This window comes from Caloenas nicobarica, chromosome Z (genome assembly GCF_036013445.1).
Source record: "Caloenas nicobarica isolate bCalNic1 chromosome Z, bCalNic1.hap1, whole genome shotgun sequence".
In the NCBI taxonomy this organism is placed as follows: Eukaryota; Metazoa; Chordata; class Aves; order Columbiformes; family Columbidae; genus Caloenas; species Caloenas nicobarica.
Genome location: NC_088284.1, coordinates 8,682,071 through 8,704,409, shown reverse-complemented (window position 1 = coordinate 8,704,409; position 22,339 = coordinate 8,682,071). Strand labels below are relative to the sequence as shown.

Below are 22,339 nucleotides of genomic sequence, written 5' to 3'. Positions count from 1 at the left end.
TCTCCACATTGCTATCGCAGCAGCAGGACACACAGCACTCTGGTATCTTTAGATGGCTTGATAAGTCTGGTTCCCACCTGACTGAAGCCCTAAAGCCCATAAAGTCTTAAATTCCATTCCAAACTTCTCCCAGCACAGGCCTTAGTCTTAGAGAGACAACAGGCCTTTGAGGTCACCATTGTGCATCATGGATTCACACTGTTACCTGACATTTTGGGTAGGGTTCCACCTCTCGGATGGCAGCTCTCCACTCTGTGGGTCATCTACAGGTGGGTGAAGAATTGAAATACATACATCTCCATTCTGCAAGAGAAAAACAAAAGCTGAGAATAGAGGTAGAGGGCTCACAACAATTCCACCGCTCTGGTTATGTCTGAGCAGTTTAGCCTTGTTGATATGAACACCTCAAGTTCCTGTAAAAATATGCAAGAAATAGAAACTGTTCTTAATTCTTCCTGGATCTACTGTATGTATACATTCAAAAGTTTCCCTTGCTATTAATAAACGGAGTGAGTCTGCAAATCGGGACAAAACAATCTCAAGTCAAGAGGTTTAAAGAATGTAGCAAAGAAAGCAAAAATAGTAATGAAGTCACATAAAACTAAATTGGCCTCCAGACAGCAAGTGCTGTCACAGTAACAGAACTAAGCTTTAGTCACAGGAGACACAAAGTAGGGTTAATTTTTTTTTTGTTCCCAGTGGTAGCTCAGTTAGCTACAGGAATTTTTGAATTGAAGGATTTAGCGCTCTCTGGTAGCTCAAGTATCAAAATAGTGCTCCTCCCAGGACACAGGGAAGTTGCACAGATGGTGTGGGGCAGGTTTACACTGCTCCCCCAGGACACAGCTGTTTGAAATATAAAAGCAGGAGATACTCTCTGAAGGTCTCACTGAAAATCCCTTCCAGCATGCAAGAGGGAGAATATTTTGGCAGCATATGGAAGCCATACAGCCACATAATCCTCAATCTGTGTTTCACTCACTAGTGTTATAGCCTGAATACAGATTTAAAGCTCCGCAATGTCTACCATTTATAAACACTTTAAACAGCCTGTAAAACCAGCTCTCCATCAGCAACAGCACACTGACACGACTGATTTGCAGGAGTCCTGTGGCAGTATTCACCACAGCGGACATTCACCGTTGGAGTCAATTCTGGGAGCTCGTGGGGTCCCATTGCCTTACCGCAGGGTGGGGTGAAGGTGCAGATGGAACCCAAGGCCACCCAGCAGATGTTGGTGTCCCCAGGCCCTGCTGCCCCTTGCAGTCAGCTCCTGGGATGACATACAAGCCCCCAGGGGCAGCCAGGGATCAAAGCTACAGACAGCACCAGCTCACCTGAGGGGCCTCCCAAACATTTCAACTCACCTTGATTAACAATGATATCTGTTTCATAGTCAAACAAGATCCTACTTCAACATTGGAGGCTTGTGATCAGTAGCCAGATTTCAGTGGCTTGCCAACCCTCCCAGGTATGCTGATCTAGCAAGCCCCCACTATTTTGAAGCAGGTTTTTGTCAAGAACACAACTACACAGAGCAACGTAGCACCTGGAGCTTCTGAACACCCAAGCACCCACTTACATTGCTGGAACAGCTGGCCGCAGAGCAGTTTCATCTTTATGCATCCAACAGGCTTGTGCAATCGAGAAATATTTTTTTAATATCATTCTAAGGTGAAGTTAACCTAACTAGTGTCAGTTTATGTTCCAGCCTTTCCAGCCTGTTCTGACTTTATTAAAAATTTCCATGAGTTTACCCAGTTTATTCTTTAACAATCTCCTGGGAAAACACAGTGCTGATGGCCAGGAGAAAGCATCACAGCACTTGGGGGAAGTTCCTCAAGCGATCAGGTCAGCAGCGTGTGGACTAGTAGATATTTGGCAATATAAAACTACAGAGGGAAAAACAAGAAGTTTCCCTCATCCAACAATCAGTGTTATACATTTGGAAAATCACACAGGGCAGCACTGGATTACAGAATGTGGAAGGGTAAAAGTGTCATGGGGCCTGGTGAGTTCAGCATAAGGTTTTAGGGATCAGTGTAGCCAAGGAGAGCCTTAAATACATTTTTGAAAGATATAAACAAGGAAGATCGAGTATTTATCTGCCAATGGGAAATAACCTATACTTCCATCTGCAGTGATAACAGTTATGTCATAAAAACAAAGCACAAATGAATGTAGTTCTACAAAAATTCAACTAGATGACAGGTAAATTGGAGAAGGGGGAAACACTCAAGTTACTCAAGTCCCATTGCACAGAACTGCAACATCAGCCCCAATCTCTCCATCTGGTCCCACCAGCAGATTCTGTAAACCGCTACTTTCTTTCATCTTCCTTGCACTAAAAGATTTTTTTTCTCCTCCTGACAAACCCTCAAACCTCAAGCTCTTTGCTGATTTATTCTCAGTTTCAACTGGAGCTATTCCACTGCCTCATCTTCATTGCTTAAATGTTGTTTCCAAAACAGCCTGCAAGCTGCTTGAGATTCCCTCAGCTCCAAGAAATACTGCTATGAACAAAGTACAAAGCTGAGAGCTGGAGTGTTTGAACAGTAACCCCAAAATACACCAGTCAAGCTTTGGGCTAGTTTCTTCAATTGTGTCTAGAGCCAATTTTTCTTCTTTCCCACCAGGACTAGGAGAGGATCTTTCAAAGACTCATTTTGTACATACCATTTTGGTAATCATTTCCCACTCACCTCCTGCATGAGAATTTCTGGATTCGGAATGAACAACCTCAGTATGGATCTGCAATAATCTGCAGGTCTCAAAGTTGTCTTTATTTATAGATCAAACTCCCATAAAAGTGAAATAGAGCCTTAAAGAGAAACACCATCCTTGGCTACATGCAAGCCTCTGTGCTGAGTCCAAAACTTAACTCAGAAGTCTGTCAGATGACTCAATTCAGATGTTCCTAGGCTTAAGGCAATCCTCCTGAGCATCCAGTAATTAAAGCTGATTACTATCCTGTTCTGCACTGAAGTTTGGAGAGGCTTTTAGCCATTTATTACTAAGCCATGAGTGCAGTCTTCACCATGACATTTGAAGCACACTCATTCCAGGCTGTACATTTCAGGAGCAAAAATTTCTTAGAAAATGGCCTTCCAAGGCATCAACTGAAGCCGTTACTTGTTCACAACAAGGACGAGAAGCGACATTCCTTTTTTAATGTGGAGCCAAAGGAAGCGTGCAAATATCTCACAGGAAGACCTGTGATAAGGCAACAGAGCTACATCAACAGGAACATTTTGAAAGTAAATTTAGCTCCTCAAAGTACACAACCAGTACTCCCAGCAGGCTGACACTTGTCTAGGATATCCAAAAGTTTAGCAGGATTTGACTGGCCTCCACTAAAAGTCAAGTTTTGAGCCAAAACAGGCCTTTGGCCTTCAAATACAGCTGTATGAAACTTGGTAATTTTGAACCAATTGCTCCTATATAAAACCATTCCCGTTCTGGACCTGCTATGTCATTGTACCAGGATCCAATTATGGACTTGACAGCCACAGCATTACCCTCTGAACGTGAACCCCACACACACTGAACTAAGGGCCACTTCAAACTGGGAAATCAGTCAGAGCAGCCCAAATCCAAAGCCCTTCATTTGTAGGTCAACTGCTGCAGAAGACTTGTTTTCCATTGTTTTTCGTCTCAGCACACCACTTGGTAAGAAACTCAAATTAAAGTGTACTTGAACTGTGTATAAACGACTGGTTGCTTAAGTATCACAGCAGAGTAAGACCCCACTCACCAGCCTTGATCTAAGAATCTCTAAGAATCCCCAAGAATCCCCCAAAATTGCCAATGCTCATGGCTTCGTGCTTCAGTTGAGCCTGCCTGCTGCACTTGCAGGTATGAGATGACAAGAACAGCATTTCCTACAACATGTAGATTTAGCCGTTCAGCCACAAAGCTGACATTTAACACCAACAGCTAACCACTTTAGTTATGGCTAGAGACATTGCATACCTTCAATACTTCCAGAAGGTTAAGGAAATAGAAAGCCTTCTCACATGCCTGAGAAAAAAAAATATATTTAAAAAACCAGCTTACCTCATAAATGTTGGGGTGCCACATTTTGGTCAGGAATCTGAAGGTAGGTGGTGAATATGGATAGTCAATAGGAAATTTAATGTGAGCCTGGAAAAAAGCAAAATATTTTAGCTATGAAACAGAACAAAAGAGATCAAAACACAACCATTACAGTGAAAAACTGGAAAAATTCAATCAAGGCTATTAAATTGTTCATTTTATAACTCAGTGTCCATCTGGCCCCACAGTACAACTCTACACAGTTTACTATGAGCAAAACACCAACTGAACAAGAAAAAAATTGAAACACCAGGACTGACTTGGGCTGGTAATGCTCAAAAAACAAGCCGAAACTGCATCTACCACATCCTAATTCGGGAAGCACTAACTAACAACAGTTGTTAAACACTAAAATAGATTTGAAAAGCTGCAACTCAGGATACTACTTTCTGGGTTCAGAAGCAGGTTAGAAATGTTTGCTAAGGTGATTAGACCTGTTTTACATTTGCCAGTGCAAGTATTTAAAGTTACTCTTTCTGTGTAGAAAAAACCACTTGTTAGGTACTTCCCCTACCGAGGCCCAAGGTTTTTTACTTTTCTTGTGTGAGAGTTAAGCTGGTCCATCCACCTGTGTTCCTAATAAAATTTCTTGCCACCATAAGCATTTCCCAAGTCTGAATACCACCTGTGTCTGTTTAACAAGTCACTGCAACTTGACGAACCAAATATTGATGAGCAATGACAGCAAACATCACCTTCCAGTGCCTCTGAGGTCAGCAACCAGCTGTGTGGCAAGACTCTCAGAGCTGAGTCAGTTGTGGGAAAATTACGGAGATCCCAGCACTGGATATTAACTTCTCTGTGCTGCCCTGCCATTCACAGTGGCCAGAAAAGCCAGTCAGTAGGAAAGAGGGCTGAATCTGGACTGATTAAGTGTAAAAAAAAAAACCCCACAACCCTCCCCTCTGAAGGGGAGACTCATGTGCTGCTTGCTGCACTGAGGAGCACAGACCTTTCCCTTGGCGCTGCTCAACCCACTGGGAAAGTCCCACCACCAGCCTAGCATGGGATTTCCAGAGAAGCATCTCCTGGTCCTGCACCACAGCTGGGCTCACGTGTGACAGAGAATGCAAGAGAGATCCCGAAAGAAAGATGCACACGGCGAGAGCAGGATCCCAGGCCACCTTCTTCCACTTAAGCATCTAACCATGCAACTTAGCCACAGGGTGCCGACTTTGTTCAATGAGACAAGTTATGGGAAGTTTCATTCCCAGAAACAGAAGCAGCAACCAAATTAACTGGATTACTGAGCGATTAAGTACCTAGCTACAGTTTTACTCACAGATCAGCACATGCATTTGCCTTGCAACCCAAATTTTATGGGGCCAGAGTGCGAGGCAACCAAAGAAAGGTTTTCTGTTCACCCTTATGAAATAAATTCAGCAGCTCACATGGCTTTACATTCCATACATGCCTGCTCATGAAACTGATATGTGTGGATGTTACAGCAGCACCAAGCCTGGCGTGCTCACAAGCAAGAGATTTATGACCCACTTAAACAATCCCAGCCCACAGCTTAAGGTCAGTTACATGAATGGCATTGCTCCAAGAGCAAGTGGATGCCTGTTGTCTGCACACCACCACAGAAGAGAGTGGCTGCTGCATTGAGGACACAGCTGGCTCTGCAATGTGCCACCCTGCACTGGGAGCAGAGCAGGGATTTATCCAGGGCAGAGCAGGTTCACTTCAGCTCGAGCGCTTCCATCCCGGAGCTGCAGACTCCTCTCCAGGCCACTGGAGTTTTCCCAAGAAAGCCCATTCCTGTGCTTACATGTACTTTTGTGAAATCCATGACATAAAGCAGCCCAGGGACCAAGATTAAAAATGCAAGAAACAACGAAAACTCAGGGTTGAGCTACCTACAAGATTTCTTGGGAGAATCAGTGTGTCTTCTACACAGGTATAGTTTCTAGGTGACCGAAAAGGCATACTGCTAGTAGTTTACCAGCATAACCACGTTTATATCCCACATACGTGCTCAAAGAGCTGATGGTACAGGTCTCATTTCCCCCAGTAAAAACCCTCTGCTCTCAAATCGTCTAACCCTGAGGGGTTTGTCTCAAGAAGACCACTGCAAAGGCTGAGGCTGGAGCAGTTATAGTCTCTGTATGTGATGCAGACTCATGCAGAAGCTGGAGATCCTGGAAGACTGTTCCAGACTTCTGCACTCTGGTTTGCAGCCCCAGCTCTTTGACAGAAAAGGGCTATCTGCCTGCCCAAAATAACAATCATTACAGAATTAAATAAAGCTGGTGTTTTGCCACATGAAGCTCTGAGCCTCTTATGCTCTGGCACCAGAAAATGCAAGTGGAGAGAAATTAGAGAAATCTTCTCTCATGTGGAGGCAGATGAGACCCATGCTTACCTGTAATCAGTCACATGTTTAAAAAAAGAGTCACATTACTTGTTGATAAGCCATTTCTCATCTCAGCCTGTAAGTGTTCACCACATTGAGATGCTAGACTGGAGCATAAAGCAAGTGAAGTTTCTCTACACATCCTATTTCAGAGCCACCAAACCAGGAAAGCCCACATTACAGGAAGGTACTTTTTTCCAGCCCCCAAAGAAGCATCACTTTCAGGTCCCTATGTTGAGATCATCCAGAATTTGAAAGTGAAACCAAACGCTTTTCCAGAGAATTACAAACAAGTCTCAAAGAATTACTCTGCATCTCTTCTGTAACAGAAATCACGGGAAATTACATAAACCCACTCTGCTCTCACTGAATGCCATTTGAGTTTGAGTGGGTTGCCATTTACCACTGGGCTGGCAGCAAAACAGTACAACATTCGCTCCTTCACCTTTCCTTCTCTGGAGGGAAGGTAGGGAAAGAGGAAGAACGACTCATGGGTCAAAAGAGAAACAGATTTAATGAAATAATAGTAAAAGAAAAGTGATACAAAGCAAACACTTACAATCACAGAATCATAGAATCATTCTGGTTGCAAAAGACCCTTAAGATCATCAAATCCAACCATAACATAACTCTAGCACTAAACCATGTCCCTAAGAACCTCGTCTAAATGCCTTTTAACGCGTTCAGGGATGGTGACTCCACCACTTCCCTGGGCAGCCCGTTCCAATGCCTGACAATGCTTTCCATGAATAACTTTTTCCTAATATCCAATCTAAACCTCCCCTGGCACATTTCCTCTTGTCCCATCACTTGCCACTTGGGAAAAGATACCAACCCCCTCCACGCTCCAACCTCCTTTCAGGCAGTTGCAGACAGCGATAAGGTCTCCCCTCAGCCTCCTGTTCTCCAGGCTGAACAGCCCCAGTTCCCTCAGCCGCTGCTCATCAGACTTGTGCTCCAGGCCCTTCACCAGCTCTGTTCCCTTCTCTGAACTCTCTCCAGCACCTCAATGTCTTTCTTGGAGTGAGGGGCCCAAAACTGAACACAGGATTCGAGGTGCAGCCTCACCAGTGCCCAGTGCAGGGGACGATCACTGCCCTGGTCCTGCTGGCCACACTATTCCTGATACAAGCCAGAATGCTGGTGGCCTTTTTGGCCACCCAGGCACACTGCTGGCTCGTGTTCAGGTGCTGTCGAAGAACACCCCCCGATCCTGTTCCACAGGGCAGCCTTCCAGCCACTCCACTTAGCCCCTAGAACACATACTCACAGTAATGAATGCCAGAAGACAGACACCGTGAGCGCAGGAGTGTGGCCATCAAGGAAAGAGGCTGTTCCCAGCAGCTTCCCACTTAAGCATGGAATGTGATGTTCATGGTATGGAATACTTCTGTTGGCTATCTCAAGTCAGCTGTCCTGGATCTGCTTCTCCTCCACTTACTCACAAAACACAAAAAACTGAGGGACAACTTTGGCTTCCCTGTCAGCAAGTATCAATATCAGTGAGTTTTTACATTCTTCCATGCCAAGTCTCAACCCGGTAGAGTTACTGCAAGAAATCTTTACCTCTCTCCCATGGTATTATCTTATTCTTGAACTACATTCAAAACAAAGGACCATGCTAACTATGAACAAGAATATTAACAAACCTCATAGAAAACCACCTATGTCCAGTCAAACCAGCACGGAGTGGGTTGTGCGAGCCATGAATTCCCAAGACAAGCTGCAAGATTGCTTGCAAAGATGCAGTGACAGTCAGGATTACAGGCCATTTTTTCCTCCACTAGAAGCCCAATTCTAAATATTTTGAGACTAAAGACCAAATTAGGCAATAAACTTATTTTTTTTAAACAAAACTCCCAGAAAGGTTTCCTCCCTACAGTTTCACTGATGTAAGGCAAATCAGCTATCTGAGTTTATTCCTGCTAAGTTCAGCCAGGCACGGCTAAGTACTAAGGAGTGGAAGAGTTTTCAGGCAGCTTGTTATTAGCTCAGTTACAGCCCAACTAGTTTAGGAGGATTAAAGATGCAGCTCAGTCCCCCACCTTCAGGCATCCAACTGTTACTGCATTCACCATGAGCTTGATACCTCTAGCTGAGGTTAAACTAAACAAATAATCCTATTCCAGTGTCCTGACTTTAGCCTCTTTGACACCACCGAACAAACTCAGTAGGCAGGAAGGCAGAGAAGACAGTCAGCAACCCATTCCCCTCTTCCCTAATTTATAACTAGTCATATTTGTAGTCCCTAGAAAAAGAATAAATTCCTCTGATGTTACACTGAACAGACCAGCCTGGCAGAAGATTCAGTCCTTTATAGGCATTTACGCTGAACAGACCAGCCTGGCAGAAGATTCGGTCCTTTATAGGCATTTACAGCTACTGCACAAGAACTTCAACCTCTAAGTTACACCATGACACATTTAAAGAATATTGCTACCAGTGTGGTCAATTTGTTTCCTATTTTACTCCTGTTCCCTGGCACCCTCATTAGCGACTGCACTTCAGGTTTGTTGTTCTTCTTCTCTTTGGATAAGGCAAAGCCATAGTGAAATCCACGCATGACAGAAAAATAAAGTCTTCCCAGATATCATGTTATTGAACTGAAAACACAAACCTAACACTTCTACCAATCACTGAATTAAGTCCTGATTCAGTCACTATGAATAACTACTACAGTGACTTTGTTTCTGGATATCTTGCCATGCACTTGACTCGACACATATATTAATATCATCTCATTCTCAGTGGGGAGCACTAACACAGACAAGACTCTCATAGCTGCAGCTGTCTAGAAATTCAGCATTTATTCCAGCCTAGCTGTATATGACACCTCTGTAGTCTGACGCTGACTTATTCTACTCTTCTCAGCTGACAAACCCTAGATCACTGATCTTCAGGCAGCGAAGGTAGGAATGATTAATCCATCCTATCTGCCCACTGCAGAGAGACAACGAGAGCAGGAGCACACATTTCCTGGAAAGCCACCAGCATCATCTGTGATTGTGTGATCACAACTGACCTGATTTGGGGACATCAGGAGCACAAGCACCTTTTACAATGGCTAACAGAACAATATAAACACCTATTTAGTGTTTCTGGAAGTGCCAGTTAGAGATAATTTTCATTTTAAAACATCACAATCTCAATGTTAAAAAACACCACACCAGTGAGACTAAGAATCCTTTGAAAATAGTGCTTAAGTTCAGATGCAAAGGAAACATTTGATTTTAAGTATTTTGTGCTTTTCTGTAACAATCTGCTACAGACAAGCTCCTACTGATTTTGTGTGCAGGAGCCACCAAGGTCTCCTACAGGTCACCCTCCCTGTTGCAGTAAGAGGTCCAGCACACCTGCAGATGGCACAGGGCCTCCCCGTTTCTCCTTGTAACAGGCATAACCAGGCTCCTTGCTGTGCAAATCATCACTTCCCATAGCTGCACGCCTAAGGAATGCCTCCTGCCAGCGTGCCAACTGCATTTAACACAGAGGAAAGCCACCAAGAGGAGAACTACAGATGACTACTGGGGTGTTTGTATCTAATCCCACAAAATGCCCTTTACTGCTTCTAGTGCATCAAGCATTTATGCAATTCATCAAATGGCCTCTCCTCTTCCACATTAAGCCTGGATTAGTACACGCAGAATTAAATCCTATGTGCCAGAAAACATGTTCAGTAGTGGTCAGATATACTAGCAACCTGTTTCTCACATCAATGGGGTTTAAAGCACCTTGATTTTGTCCAGCTTCAGAAGCCACAAAGCATCATTAAAGCTAGCCAGCTGTGTTGTCGACTATTTGACAGGGTAAAAAGCCGCTATTTCAGCTCCAGATATGATAACTTAGCACCCAAGCCATCTCTTGCAGCAGAGCTGGGCACTTGGCCTGGTAATTTAGTCCCAGTTCTGGGCTCATTTCCCAGCAGCACCATATCAATGCTAACTGACATTCATTGTGCTTTTAGAGAACAAGGACCACATCTATGATCTAAATTAGAAGATGAGTGACCAGGTGAATTAATTCATGTGAGTCCTGAAGACTCCCTTGCTGCTGTGATGGCCATGTGAACACTAACAGCAACAAACCCCTTATGTTCTGAATTACCTGCAGTGTTTCAGAAGGAATTTAAAAATCACAAAGACTTGAATGTGAAGCATGAACTAGATCTCATAAAAAGGACATTAAGCTTCTAAATGAGAAAGAAAATAGAGCCGTAAGTCAGTAGGGCAAAGATAACTCAAGAAGTGAGGTTCACTTACAAGATCAGAGACTGGTTTGACAGGCAAGAGCCCATTCCCCTTTCACACTAAATCACATCTTGTATACACTTCCTAATTTAGCTATCTGAAGCATTACTAAAAGCTCCCATTTCTAATGGAATACTACTCTGGTATCAACAGGTTTTCTTTTACCAAAATTTATTTTAACAGTAAATTCCTTGTAAATATTTCACTGTCCATGTAGCTATGTTCATAAAGCTAGGACTGTTGCTAAGTCACCCAACCTGAACCAAAGCAACAAGCCTACAATACAATGGTCAAAGTTACAATTACATCCTTGAAGAATGGGCTTTGACACACATATCAGTCTTTTTGCTCCTTAGACCTGAAGTCAGGACTAACAACAAACATGAAACGGGGGTTGAGATGAATGATAAGGGGGAATTCATTACAGCCCTGTTAAAGTGGTTTGCATCCAAGCTCCTGCAATCTTGTACATTCACATTCCTGTTGCCTGGGCCACCTCTCAGGGGATCTCAGTAAATAAAACCGCATCGAACAATGCCATTAGGACAAGCAGTGCCTGGAAACCAAACCATTTTCTTATAACATTACTCAAGAACAAGAGGGTATGTATTTTGTTTTAATACTGCCTCCCTTTGATAACCTAGATGATCAGTCAGGAGGTTCTTGCCTTCATGATGATCACTGCTCAGGGCAGTTGCTGTGTTTAGTGTCTCAAGCAGCTCAGCAGTTCAAGATATTTCTCTCTTGCAGTGGGTTTTACTTCAGGGACAGTCTACAGTATTGCCCAGCTAACTGTGTGATTCAGTCCGAACCATGCACAACGGCTCTGGCTAGAAACTCACTGTCAGCGCTCTTGATCCAGGGAGCACCCAGCTCCAACCGGGGTGGCTGTTACCACTCTCGTGTGTGGAGGTTTCTGGGGGCACGCTGGAAGCTGAGCAAGAAGATTCCTTGGCCAGAGGCCACCTGCACGCTCCTGGGGCTGTTCCCTTTACCCGTCACATAACCAAGCACAGTCCCACCAGCACGGGGCCAGATGCCCATCTCCAGCTGTGCACAGGTCAGTCCTGCAGTCCCCAGGGTCTGACAGAGGTTTTGCCTGCCTCAGCTCTGTGTCCCAGGCTGGTAACAGCAAAGCAAGAGCATTTCCAGACAGGGCTAGACTTCTGAACTCCTTAGTATAAGCCCTGAAGACACATCTGTGTTGATTTTACATTTTTCCCAAAACTGCTGGTCAGTGCCCTCAAAGCTCAGGCAAAGGAGCAGACCACAGGACCACTCACCTACATCTGGCTAACAACCACCAGGTCCACTTTTATTGTTACTTTGATTTTACATGATGCTACAGAAAACACCATCTTTGCAGCAACTGCAGATGTAGCATCCAGCTAGAGATACTGAGTTGGAAACAGTGCCATCCTGAGCCATCCAAGTAGTCCTTCTATAACCTGTCCATTTTCACTCCACTGCTGCATTTTTCTGCCACCTTACCACAGAAAAGGCAACTATCAGCAGCTATATAAGACCTAACACCAAACAGAACTACTTGGTCCTCCTCTGTATGGCGAGCTGCCAGCCCAACAGCTTTACCAAGTTTCAACCACAGCAGCTGAGCACTAAAGCAATTTCAGATTCCCATGTGAGAAAGCTGACACCATAGTGAGGTTTCTGTATTTTCCCAGGAATTCCCACACTGAAATATTACTAGATTCTGCCCCCAATTCAACTTTCATTCCAGAATCAGGCCCGATTTTGAGAAAAAAAATTAAGATTGAATGTATTAGAGATTGACAGGCCAGATGTGAGGAAATTCCTGCCATCACTGAAGGCCTCATGCTGATATTGTGCTCCTGAGTCTAAAGCCTTCCAGTTGCCTGTAGACTGTACATGAACTGTGTGGCTTGAAATCAGGCTCACTGGGTATGTGTAATGCAGAGAGGCTAGTCTGTGTGACTATTTTCCAAGCAGAAACAGATGACTCAAGTTTTTATTTATATCTGTCCAAACTCACCGACTTCCCCATTTGGACAAAATAAGAAGAATAACTCCAAATGTGTGAAACTTCAGTCTTCCTATAGTGTATAATACTTGTTGAAGGAAACAAAGATACTTGGCAATACTGCACCTAAAGTTTATTCCAATTTGTACATCTCCTCTTAGGTCTCTGCTTCTCCCCTGGAGAGGTATAGCTGAGGATGCTGCTACGTGAACTGGTAAAGCTCTAACACTAGTGTAGCTATTCTGGAAACAGTTTGTGACCACTTCAGAAGAAGCAATTTTCCAACTCTTCCTATTTGCGAAAATAAAGAGTTTTGCTGGAAGAGTGGCAGGAATATTCAAGGCTGCTTATCCCTAGTAGTATCATGCTACATTACTGGCATCTCTGGCAGCATGTGTGGAAGTGACGTGTACAGGGTTGATATCCTGGGCACATGCCTCTGTCTGCCAGGCTTCAGGGTCCAGAAGATTGCCTCTTATCAAGAACTGCATTAGCCTATGGCATCCTCAGTATCCTGTTCAATTTCATGTTTTGAACTTTCATGACCTCATTTGCTTTCTTGAAGCAGATCTACATACAGGCACATCTGGAATGGTTGATGCATGAGAATATGGTATACTTCAGACTTGTTTGCTCATTCCTCCAGTTTAGTTTGCTCAAATTCAAGTGATCACAACCAAAGCACATCTCAGTTTTGCAGCATTTTGCATCAAGCTTGACAGAGTTTCTGTGAACTCACCTATTCATTCCCTTGTTTGAGTACTCACCAAGACACAGCAGACTGCTTTATTGTTTGGTGAAGCAAGCCACACAGTCTGCAACTGCTGAGCAAGAAGATGTCCAAGCTAGCTTGATACACAAACACCCTTTCCCTCAGCCTGTTTTAACTATTTTTAGACAGTTCTTTAAAACAAGCACCATTCATGAGTCAGTGAATGACTAATTGCCTTGATTCTCTTCATATGCAAGCTGGGCTGGATGCAAGAGGAAAGCTCTCCCCAAGGGACAGCCAGTCACATTTCTGCTAAAAACACTGGGCAGGTCTTGATGCAGTCACCTCTTTCATAAGCAGCAAGGAGAAAGGAATATTTATAGCACTGTAAGTGTAAAAGCATAGCACTGTGCTGCAGTGTTACACAACTTTGCCTTTCCCAGCACGGCAGGCAGCAGTTCTTCTAGCAAGATTTCTCAAGCTGGCATACCAGCGTTTATTTAAACATGGGATATAGGTCTCTAGAAACTAAATGGGAACACCTAGGAACTGCAGTCAAAATCTAGTCAATGCTGGCTGCCACGCAGAAGCCAACTAAGCACTTATACAGCCCTGCTACTTATTTTTCATCCACTGCATTACTGATCATGAACCCTCTTGTCTGGAGCTGGTCACAGGCACTAAATCTATGCAGACGGAGGCAACACTTACTCAGCAGTACTAGGCAAGTCTGCATCACTTGCAAACAAAGAGCTACACACAGCAGCGCTGTCTCCTAGCGTGGAGACACAACCAGCATTATATTAGTCGAGATTTATAATACTATACTGCTACAACTGTATTATGCATCGCCCTAGCGTGCAAGTCCGTAAGCCTGGCAGACGGGTGCAAGCTGCCTCCCTGCCCAGCATCCTCCAGCTCCCTGCAGGAACCAGCGCTCTGTCAGCAGGTGTTTGCCAGTGAGAAGCCTGCGTTTGAGACACAAAAGCATATTTTCACATTATTGCATAATGATCCACCTGTCAGCTCCATTACCATTGGCTGCTTCTAATAGACAGAGTTCAAAGTTTAAGCTAAAATAGGTGCATTAGCTGATACATACCCATCCTTGCTACTCAGGCTATTGTTTCTACAGTAACAGGTTTTTGGGTGTTTTTTGCTAGTGAGGAGCCAAATTCAAGCAGCATTCAGCCTTCTGTCATTCTCTACCTCTTTTCAACCCTGCCTTGCGCTTTAGATGATGTGGAGCTCACAGCATTACAATCAGTGTAGCTTTACTCATGACCAGCAATGACGTGGTTGCCAGTAAACTGCACTGCAAGGGAAGAGAACTAAAAAAGATGAATCCTAGCTCAGATTTATCCTTCCAAAAACAAGACAAACTCCCTCAAATTCCCCAACATTACCCAAGTGCTAAAAATCTCAATTTGAGCTTTGGCCTACTAAGGAAAGGAAGCCCAGTTCAAGCGATACATTTAATTAATTTAATGACTTCAAAACAGAGACACCCACTGTAAGTCAAAAACCAAAACACAGAGGCAGATCACTGAGGCCTGCAGGGTATTAAGCTGCTGCTTCTCACACAAATAACTCATGCCTGGGTTTGGGGGGCAAAAGCAACATCTGCCAGCCCATATCTGCTACAGCACCAGCTCCTGCAAATACCAAGCAGAAGACTAGCTCTTACACTACACGTCTGCTTAAAAAAAAGCCAGATCAGACAGCACTGCTTTGTAGTCTCAACGACAAGTCACTCAACTGCTTCAGCCTCCAGTGGCTCCAAAGTGCTACTGTTGTTTGAACCACAATCACCATGAAGTCAGCCCCTTGCTAGAACATCCATACTTCATTTAAAAAGCTAATTACACATGGCTAGGCAAGAACCACCTGCAAAATGGTTGTTCATGACAATCATTAATACACAGATGCTTAGATAGACATCTTTCTGGCCAGATACAACGGAAAGTACAACACTGAAGTGAAAGCTCACATTGATATTTCTACCTGTGTTCCAACTAGTTGCCATATCAATGACTAATATAACATCTAGATAAAGCTAGAATCATCGGTTTGCTGAAATACCTCCTGAAAAAGCCAGGAAAAGGGTGTAAAGCAGGCTGATTCATCTGCAGTGCAGTATAGATATTTCAGGTACCCTTTATACTTCTGATAAAACCAGAACCAGTGCAATCAAGCTAAGCTTGGTACATGAACAAACACCCTTGAAATTCAAGCTTGTATCTCATTAATTGTAACCATTCACAGTAAGTGTGAAGGCATACAGAGTAAGAGCAGTGTTAGGAAGAACCATTGCAGACTACTGCAGGTCAAGAGGATTTCAAGGTCAAGACAGACGTTTAATGAGACAGATGTAAGATGAGAAATGCAACAGGTCTGATCATCCAGACAGAGAAAGCTGGATCTTGTAGGAAAATCAGAGGAAACTTGTACAATTGTGTGACTAAAACCAACCCTTAAATAGCTCTAACACTGCAGCATTGCCTATCAGTACCAAGAAAGGAACCGGGGGGGAATTAAAACTTATTTAATTTTTCTTCCTGTATTACGCATGTCAGATATTATTTTTGATTTCAATGGGCATACCTGACTTAGCTTTAGAAGAAATTTGTGTGAGAGATAAGCAACCACCCATAAGTGGCATAGCAGGGAGAAGACAAGATCTGTGATAGATCAAATCTGCTTTTAGTGAAAAGTGGAGTCTGGATGAAGAAAAACTTCCAAACACAGTGGGGGAAAAAGAAAAGAAAAAAAAAAGCGGTCTAAGCTGAGCAGCAAGATAAACTGCAGTAGCAGATTGACACTAAGATCTTGCAAGAGGTGCTGTATTTATGGCTATGGAGATTTGTAGGAACAGGTGATACTTCAAGGAAAAAAAAAAGCAGAGAACTTGAAGACGGAGCAAGTTTTCTGCTGTGAGACATCACTGTCTACAGAGACTCTTCCAGTGTTTACTTTCTGGTGAATTCTGAGCAACTTATTTTTCAGCTTTGCCTTTCCTTTAAGGCTTTGAAGTTTAAGAACACTAGCTGAATGCTAGAGAAACAGATAATACAAAATAGCCTTCCAGCAGGTCCTCATGTGTATGCCAGTAGCCACACAGCACCTTCTTAATTTGAAGCCTCCACAGAAACAAGCCCTGTTGCTTTCCTGCAAATACTCATCTAAAGGCTCCTCCACATTCTAAATAATAGGATCATCACATGTAAGTATCTGTGACTACAGAGGTCACTGATGTTTAATCTCCAAAAATGCATACTGGGTGTCCAACAGCTCCAGCATACTGCCGCACTCAAAAATTGTAGCATCCACATGGTCAGTTTGGGAACTGGATTATCTCTTACTCCATTCAGAGAAAAATTATACCTACACATCTGCAAAAACCTAAGTCCTGAGCACAGGACTTGCTTGTATATGGAATAAGCTAAAGTTACCAAAACCCAGGAGTGGCAAAACCCAGAAATTTCATCTATATCTGTATGCTAGCCACAATGCTACTATGACATTATATCCTGTCTTATAAGATTAATTCTTGAAAACATAGCCTTCATGTTGTTAGGTTGTTTGATCAGACACTGTATCTCAGACATACTGCACCTGATATAATTTGATAGGGTCTAGGCATCTTACAATGCCATAATAATCAGTTTGCAACAAAAGTTCAGTGTTTTGAGAATCCAAGAGAAGTACAACCCTGTCATGGGAAAGCTACCTCAGACATACACGGAAGTGTCTGAACCCTAAAATAACGTGTTGACGATTACAGCCTTATCTATGCTGGTATAAAATACACTGATGTTAAAAGAAAACTATTTATCCACACTTATAATTACAAGTATTTTCATGGGTTTTTTTCTAGTTATTAACAACCAACACTACAAACGTCTATTCAACGTTGCCTTCAAGTTCAGCAGTAGTTAACGACGAGTAACCATTTCAAATTGATGACTCAGGTTCAACCATACCATCAAGAGGATGACTTTTTGATTTAAAAATTAATTCACTGCTTGTAAAGAGGTGTTACACTGAGAGATTCATACATCTACATGCTACATAAAGCATGAGCTGCGTCCTGACACAAATGTATCCAAAACATGACTTGGAGGAGCCTCTAGTGGTGATAAAGTAGATGTGATTATGAATTAACAGATGCTCAGGTATAAGCTAACAGCCTTGCTGGCATTCACACTAGTGCACAGATGCTTTACTCCTTGCCAGGTCACCAGCAATCAGCATCTGAAACCCACACACACACTTGGTGCCAAGTGGGATGATTTAAATAGCGCTCTACCTATAAGTTTTACCTCGCCTTGATTCAATAACAGAACAAACTAGCTTGCTTCTTGTCCTCTTCTGAGTGTAAATAACATTTAGTACATAAACTGAGTACATTATTTTTAAAATTTCCTAGAACATGGAGCAGTGTCCCTACCTGATATTTGCACCAAGTTATATATTGACACAGGTAGAACACTATTTTTAAATGTTACGTCCACACACACAGAAGGCAAGGATGTTTAAGAATCGCACTGCGGAAACACAGCAATTTTAGACAGACATTAGAGCAGTATCCTCCACAGGCACCAAGCCTAGAGAATGCTTTGCTGCTGTAAAAATGACGTTTTCAGAGCTTGAATTTGTTTGACAGTATCACCTGGAAGCAGTTCTGTTTGTACTCCATCTGGCAAGCCCAAGAGCATGTATCATTAACTACCGAGTTTCACCAGCCCTGAAACCTGTTGCAGCCACACTGATGTGGCTCATATAAACTGGAAAGCTAGTTTCACTAAGCAACACCTGAAACATCACACTAACTGATAGTCACTAATACCAATATAATGCTTTCTTCAGCTTAGCACAAAAGAAAAGCACCAAAAAACAGATTGGGTGATTTCCCTACATCCACCCCCACATCATTTGCGTTCCCATAAGAGACTTTCCAGAACTGCAGGACCAAAAGGCTCATCTGGCATCAGGTATTAACAAAACAGCCAGCTTTTGTTGGTAGCTAAAATATTCAGACACTGAAAAAGTTAATGTTGTTTTAGCACTCTGCAACAACAATTGCGGACTAGACACTGTCCAAGTACTTCAAAGGGGTTTTAGCAGCTGAAAGATTTGTCTGACAACTATAGGTCTCTATCTTGCTTATGACTCCACCTAGTATGCAGAGTAAAATTTCCCCAAAATCATTGGGGAAATTGATGTTGACTTTTTTTCCCCAAGTACTACCAAAAGTCATACAGCTGTTTGCAAACTTAAAAGCCATTTACACATGATGGGTACATTTATGGTAATTGCCACTTGTCAGGGTTTGCTTTAGAAGACCTGGAAATAATGAAATAAAAAGGATAGCCCTCAAGGCATTCTCTGGCTAATAACATATATAAAAAATTAAGCATCATCATATATTACTTAAATTATAAATATAATAAACAATGCTTCTGTGTTAGATCTCTGGATAAAAATTGTTCCACAAATTGACTGGAAGTCAAATACAATTTCTTTCCCTGCTACGTAGCCTACGAAGCTATACATTTATCCGGTTACAATTATATTCCTGCACGAAATAAATTTCCTAAAAAAAAAGACTCCAGAGTTCTCCTGATGCTACTGTGGAGTAAGCATGCAATGATGTGCATCGAAGAGCTCTGCATGTCTTGGCAGATTTTGGGGGAGATCGCAGTATTAACTGGGATGGGATAACACTGCCAGGTGACCAACAGGAGTCAAATGTTTTCCTCTCACTGCTTTATTCTGCTTTTCTCTTGGTTGTGTTTCTGTACAGCAGCAGCTACATGCTGGAAATTCTAGTCTAAGAAAGCCTTATGCTACACGTTTCCAGTTTTAAAAGTATCTAGCCACACAAGGGGCGATAATGGCACATAACCTGAGATGGTTTTGTGAGCTGTTACGCAACCTGTCACATTGCAAAGAGTTTCAAGTAACACATGGAAGTACCTGCACTGCAAGGGTGGTGGCATGGGGGACATCGGCAGGAACAGATTCCAAGCACTTTCCCAGAAAAAAAAAAAAACATTCCCTTTGTTCCCATTCTTGGACATTCAGCATTATTCACTAGAACCACCGCCCAGTCCCTCCTACCCCACCTTATCCCAGTTTTTATAGCCACAAAGGAAAAGCACGTTCAGCTGAGAGAAATGGTCTCCATCAGAGACGGCAACAGCAGTAACCTTCCCCAGCACAAAAGGCACTTTGGGAAGTTGAGTATCAGACCCAAGAGTCTCCCTTGCTGCACCAAAAGGGTTATATGCACATCACACATCAGTACAATTCGCCTCCACATCCCTCCAACCCTGAACTGGTGCTGTGAAACAAAGATCATGCACCTTTTAGGAACAGCCCTATCAATGCCTATAAAGTACACCAAGTCAGGATTTTGAGTGAGCAGCGTAAGATACACCTACATCCCCAGTGCAAAGAAGGACAAAACAGCCAGTGACCTTGGCCATGCCACCACGCTCATTTTCTGCATCAGGCACACGAACAACTCAGCCAAGCAGCACAACTGTCTCCAAAGACCTCCGCACATCTGACCCTCAAAATTACTCCTGCCTGCTCAGCATTACACTGCTTTATATCCAATACTGCTGGTTATGGTGCAATACAGAATACACTGCAGACATCCAAAACTACTTTGACTTTAACCATCCTACTGGAAACAGAAGTTTACATCACGCTACTCAAAGCTTAAAGCCAACCAGCTTGCCTTTTTTTCCAATGCCAAACACCTCAAACTCAATAACTATCAGATTCTAAAAGACAAAGTGGTTTAACAAAATAGAGGCATCTTTTCCTATGCACCAAACCCATGGACAAGTAACATCGTTAACATTCATTTTAATATTCACACAAGCACTGCCGTCTTGAACTTGTTAAAGAAAGTCCTCACACTGCTCTTATAAACAGACAAATTTATTGGAAGTAAAAATTAAAACTGCAATCCCCTGCTTTAAAACAAACATGCTTTAGTGCACCTGAACACACCCAGGCATAATGCTTATATTTTAATATGAACATCTCCTTACTACAAAGATGCTTTGCAGTAATAGAGGAGCTCTCCTCGCCTGCATAGCAATAGCTAAGCAATTACACAACGATAAGAGAATCCCTTTTAACTCCCACTTTGCACCCACCCATTAGTACAGTCATGAATACCTACTCTAACACGGCTGCCTTCAGAGCTTTTTAGAAAGCTTTATTACCACCTTTGGCATCAGTTAGGCCAGAAGAATTTGGTGCTTTCTGAAATCTGCTGGAGAGCAAGACAGTTCACTTACCACTCGTGAATCTGGGGGGCGTGGGAAAATCAAAGCCATTACCATCCCAGGAAGTAGTAGAAGCCGCATATCAATTATGAATGTTTTTCTTTTAAGTCAGATTTAGAATCAGAGGGAGGGAAAAAACCCACTTCTCAACAAGGATTTCCCCCAAACAGGGTACCTTCAGCTACTGATTTCTTGATTCTTAAGTCTCCTCATCTCTTAGACACACTGCTGCTGACAGATTTTAAAGTATATTAACTTCAGTCTGTTATCAATATCACCAACATTAAATATATGCATGCAAACCACACTAGGTTTTAGCAGCAGGATAAGGATCTGTATCCCAAACAGTCTGCAATTCAAGACACTCACCACGGTTCCAGATTAGCATGTTATGCTTTGAAGTTTGGAAAAGTTGTCCCCTCCACCTGTGAATTACAACCACAAATGGCAAGAGATTTCCTACAAATTCCTGTTGCAGAAAGCATGCAAGTTTTGTTCTGAAGTCACTGCTCAGTGTTCACTACATGAAACGAGAAGCTCTAAAAATGAACACTTTTCTTCAAGGGACTTTATGATATTTCCAACATTTGAAGTGCTCAGGTTGAAATCTGCTAACTTCCAGTATCAGTATTAGACAGCACACAACTCTTCTGATTATAAACAAATTAATATCAGAATGCTCTACAAGTTATCTTCTGTCTCATTTTAAGACAGATAACATTTACACTAATATACAGCATTGTCAGGAATCTTTAACCTTCTTAACAGGATACTTGAGATCTACACAAGCGTATGACCTGCATCTACATAGAAAGCAGAGCAAATGATGAAGATGCCTGCAACTTCACATGCTGCAAAATAAATTACATCATATTGATTTTGCTAATCCCTTCCAAATATTGTACACTTCAAACAAACCCACAACATAAGTTGATGAGACAGTGACAACCCAATCAATGAGTCCAAGAGCAAAAGGGGAGCAACAAAAGGGGAGCAACATCTAATCCATTTGTGGCTTCTGCTTTGGTATCCCAGGAAACCAGCTGCTTGGTTGAAGTTGTGTACTATGGCAAAAATGTTTGCAATCCAGCTCTGATAACCAGCATTTCTACAACTGTTGAGTAGTGCTTATAAAGCAGAGCTCCTCCATAGAATCTGGAGCATGAACTGCATATGCAGAAGCATGGTATGTCTGGGGAGTCATGGCACTCCCATCTCAGAAACGCTTTGCCTGGGTCAGACACTACATGAGATCTGCAGAGACATCAGTATAAAACCAGCTCACTTGCACAGAGCAGCCTAATGAAGGGAGCATGCAAGGCCAGGGTAGCCCCAGCTAGATGGTCACTTGGTTCCCTTCGGAACCAACCCCAGCAACATCTCGGTCACCTAACTCAAGAAAACTTCCCTAATTTCATTAAACACATTTCGCTCTTCCCCAAAACATAAGCAAAAAGCATTCTCTGGAAGGTTTTCTACCTGGTAGTATTTAGTTTGTAATTTTATGTCCTAACAGCCCTGGTCTCTTCCAAGCAAGCTGCTAGGCCCTTATTTTCCAGAATAGTCTAGAAATCCAAATTTATTTCAGTTGCTATACGTACCTTTTTCGTGTGCCACTTCATA

At 42.8% G+C, this 22,339-nt stretch overlaps 1 protein-coding gene across 1 annotated transcript in view; it reads right to left on the bottom strand.

Moving 5' to 3' along the window:
• UBE2R2 (ubiquitin conjugating enzyme E2 R2) overlaps positions 1-22,339 on the bottom strand; it is a 56,655-nt gene that overhangs the window by 11,957 nt on the left and 22,359 nt on the right. The window contains exons 2-3 of the mRNA XM_065657416.1: positions 4,057-4,143; positions 206-303 (exon numbers count right to left, since the gene is read on the bottom strand). Of these exons, the coding sequence (XP_065513488.1) occupies positions 206-303; positions 4,057-4,143 (185 nt within the window). The remainder of the gene's footprint in view (positions 1-205; positions 304-4,056; positions 4,144-22,339) is intronic.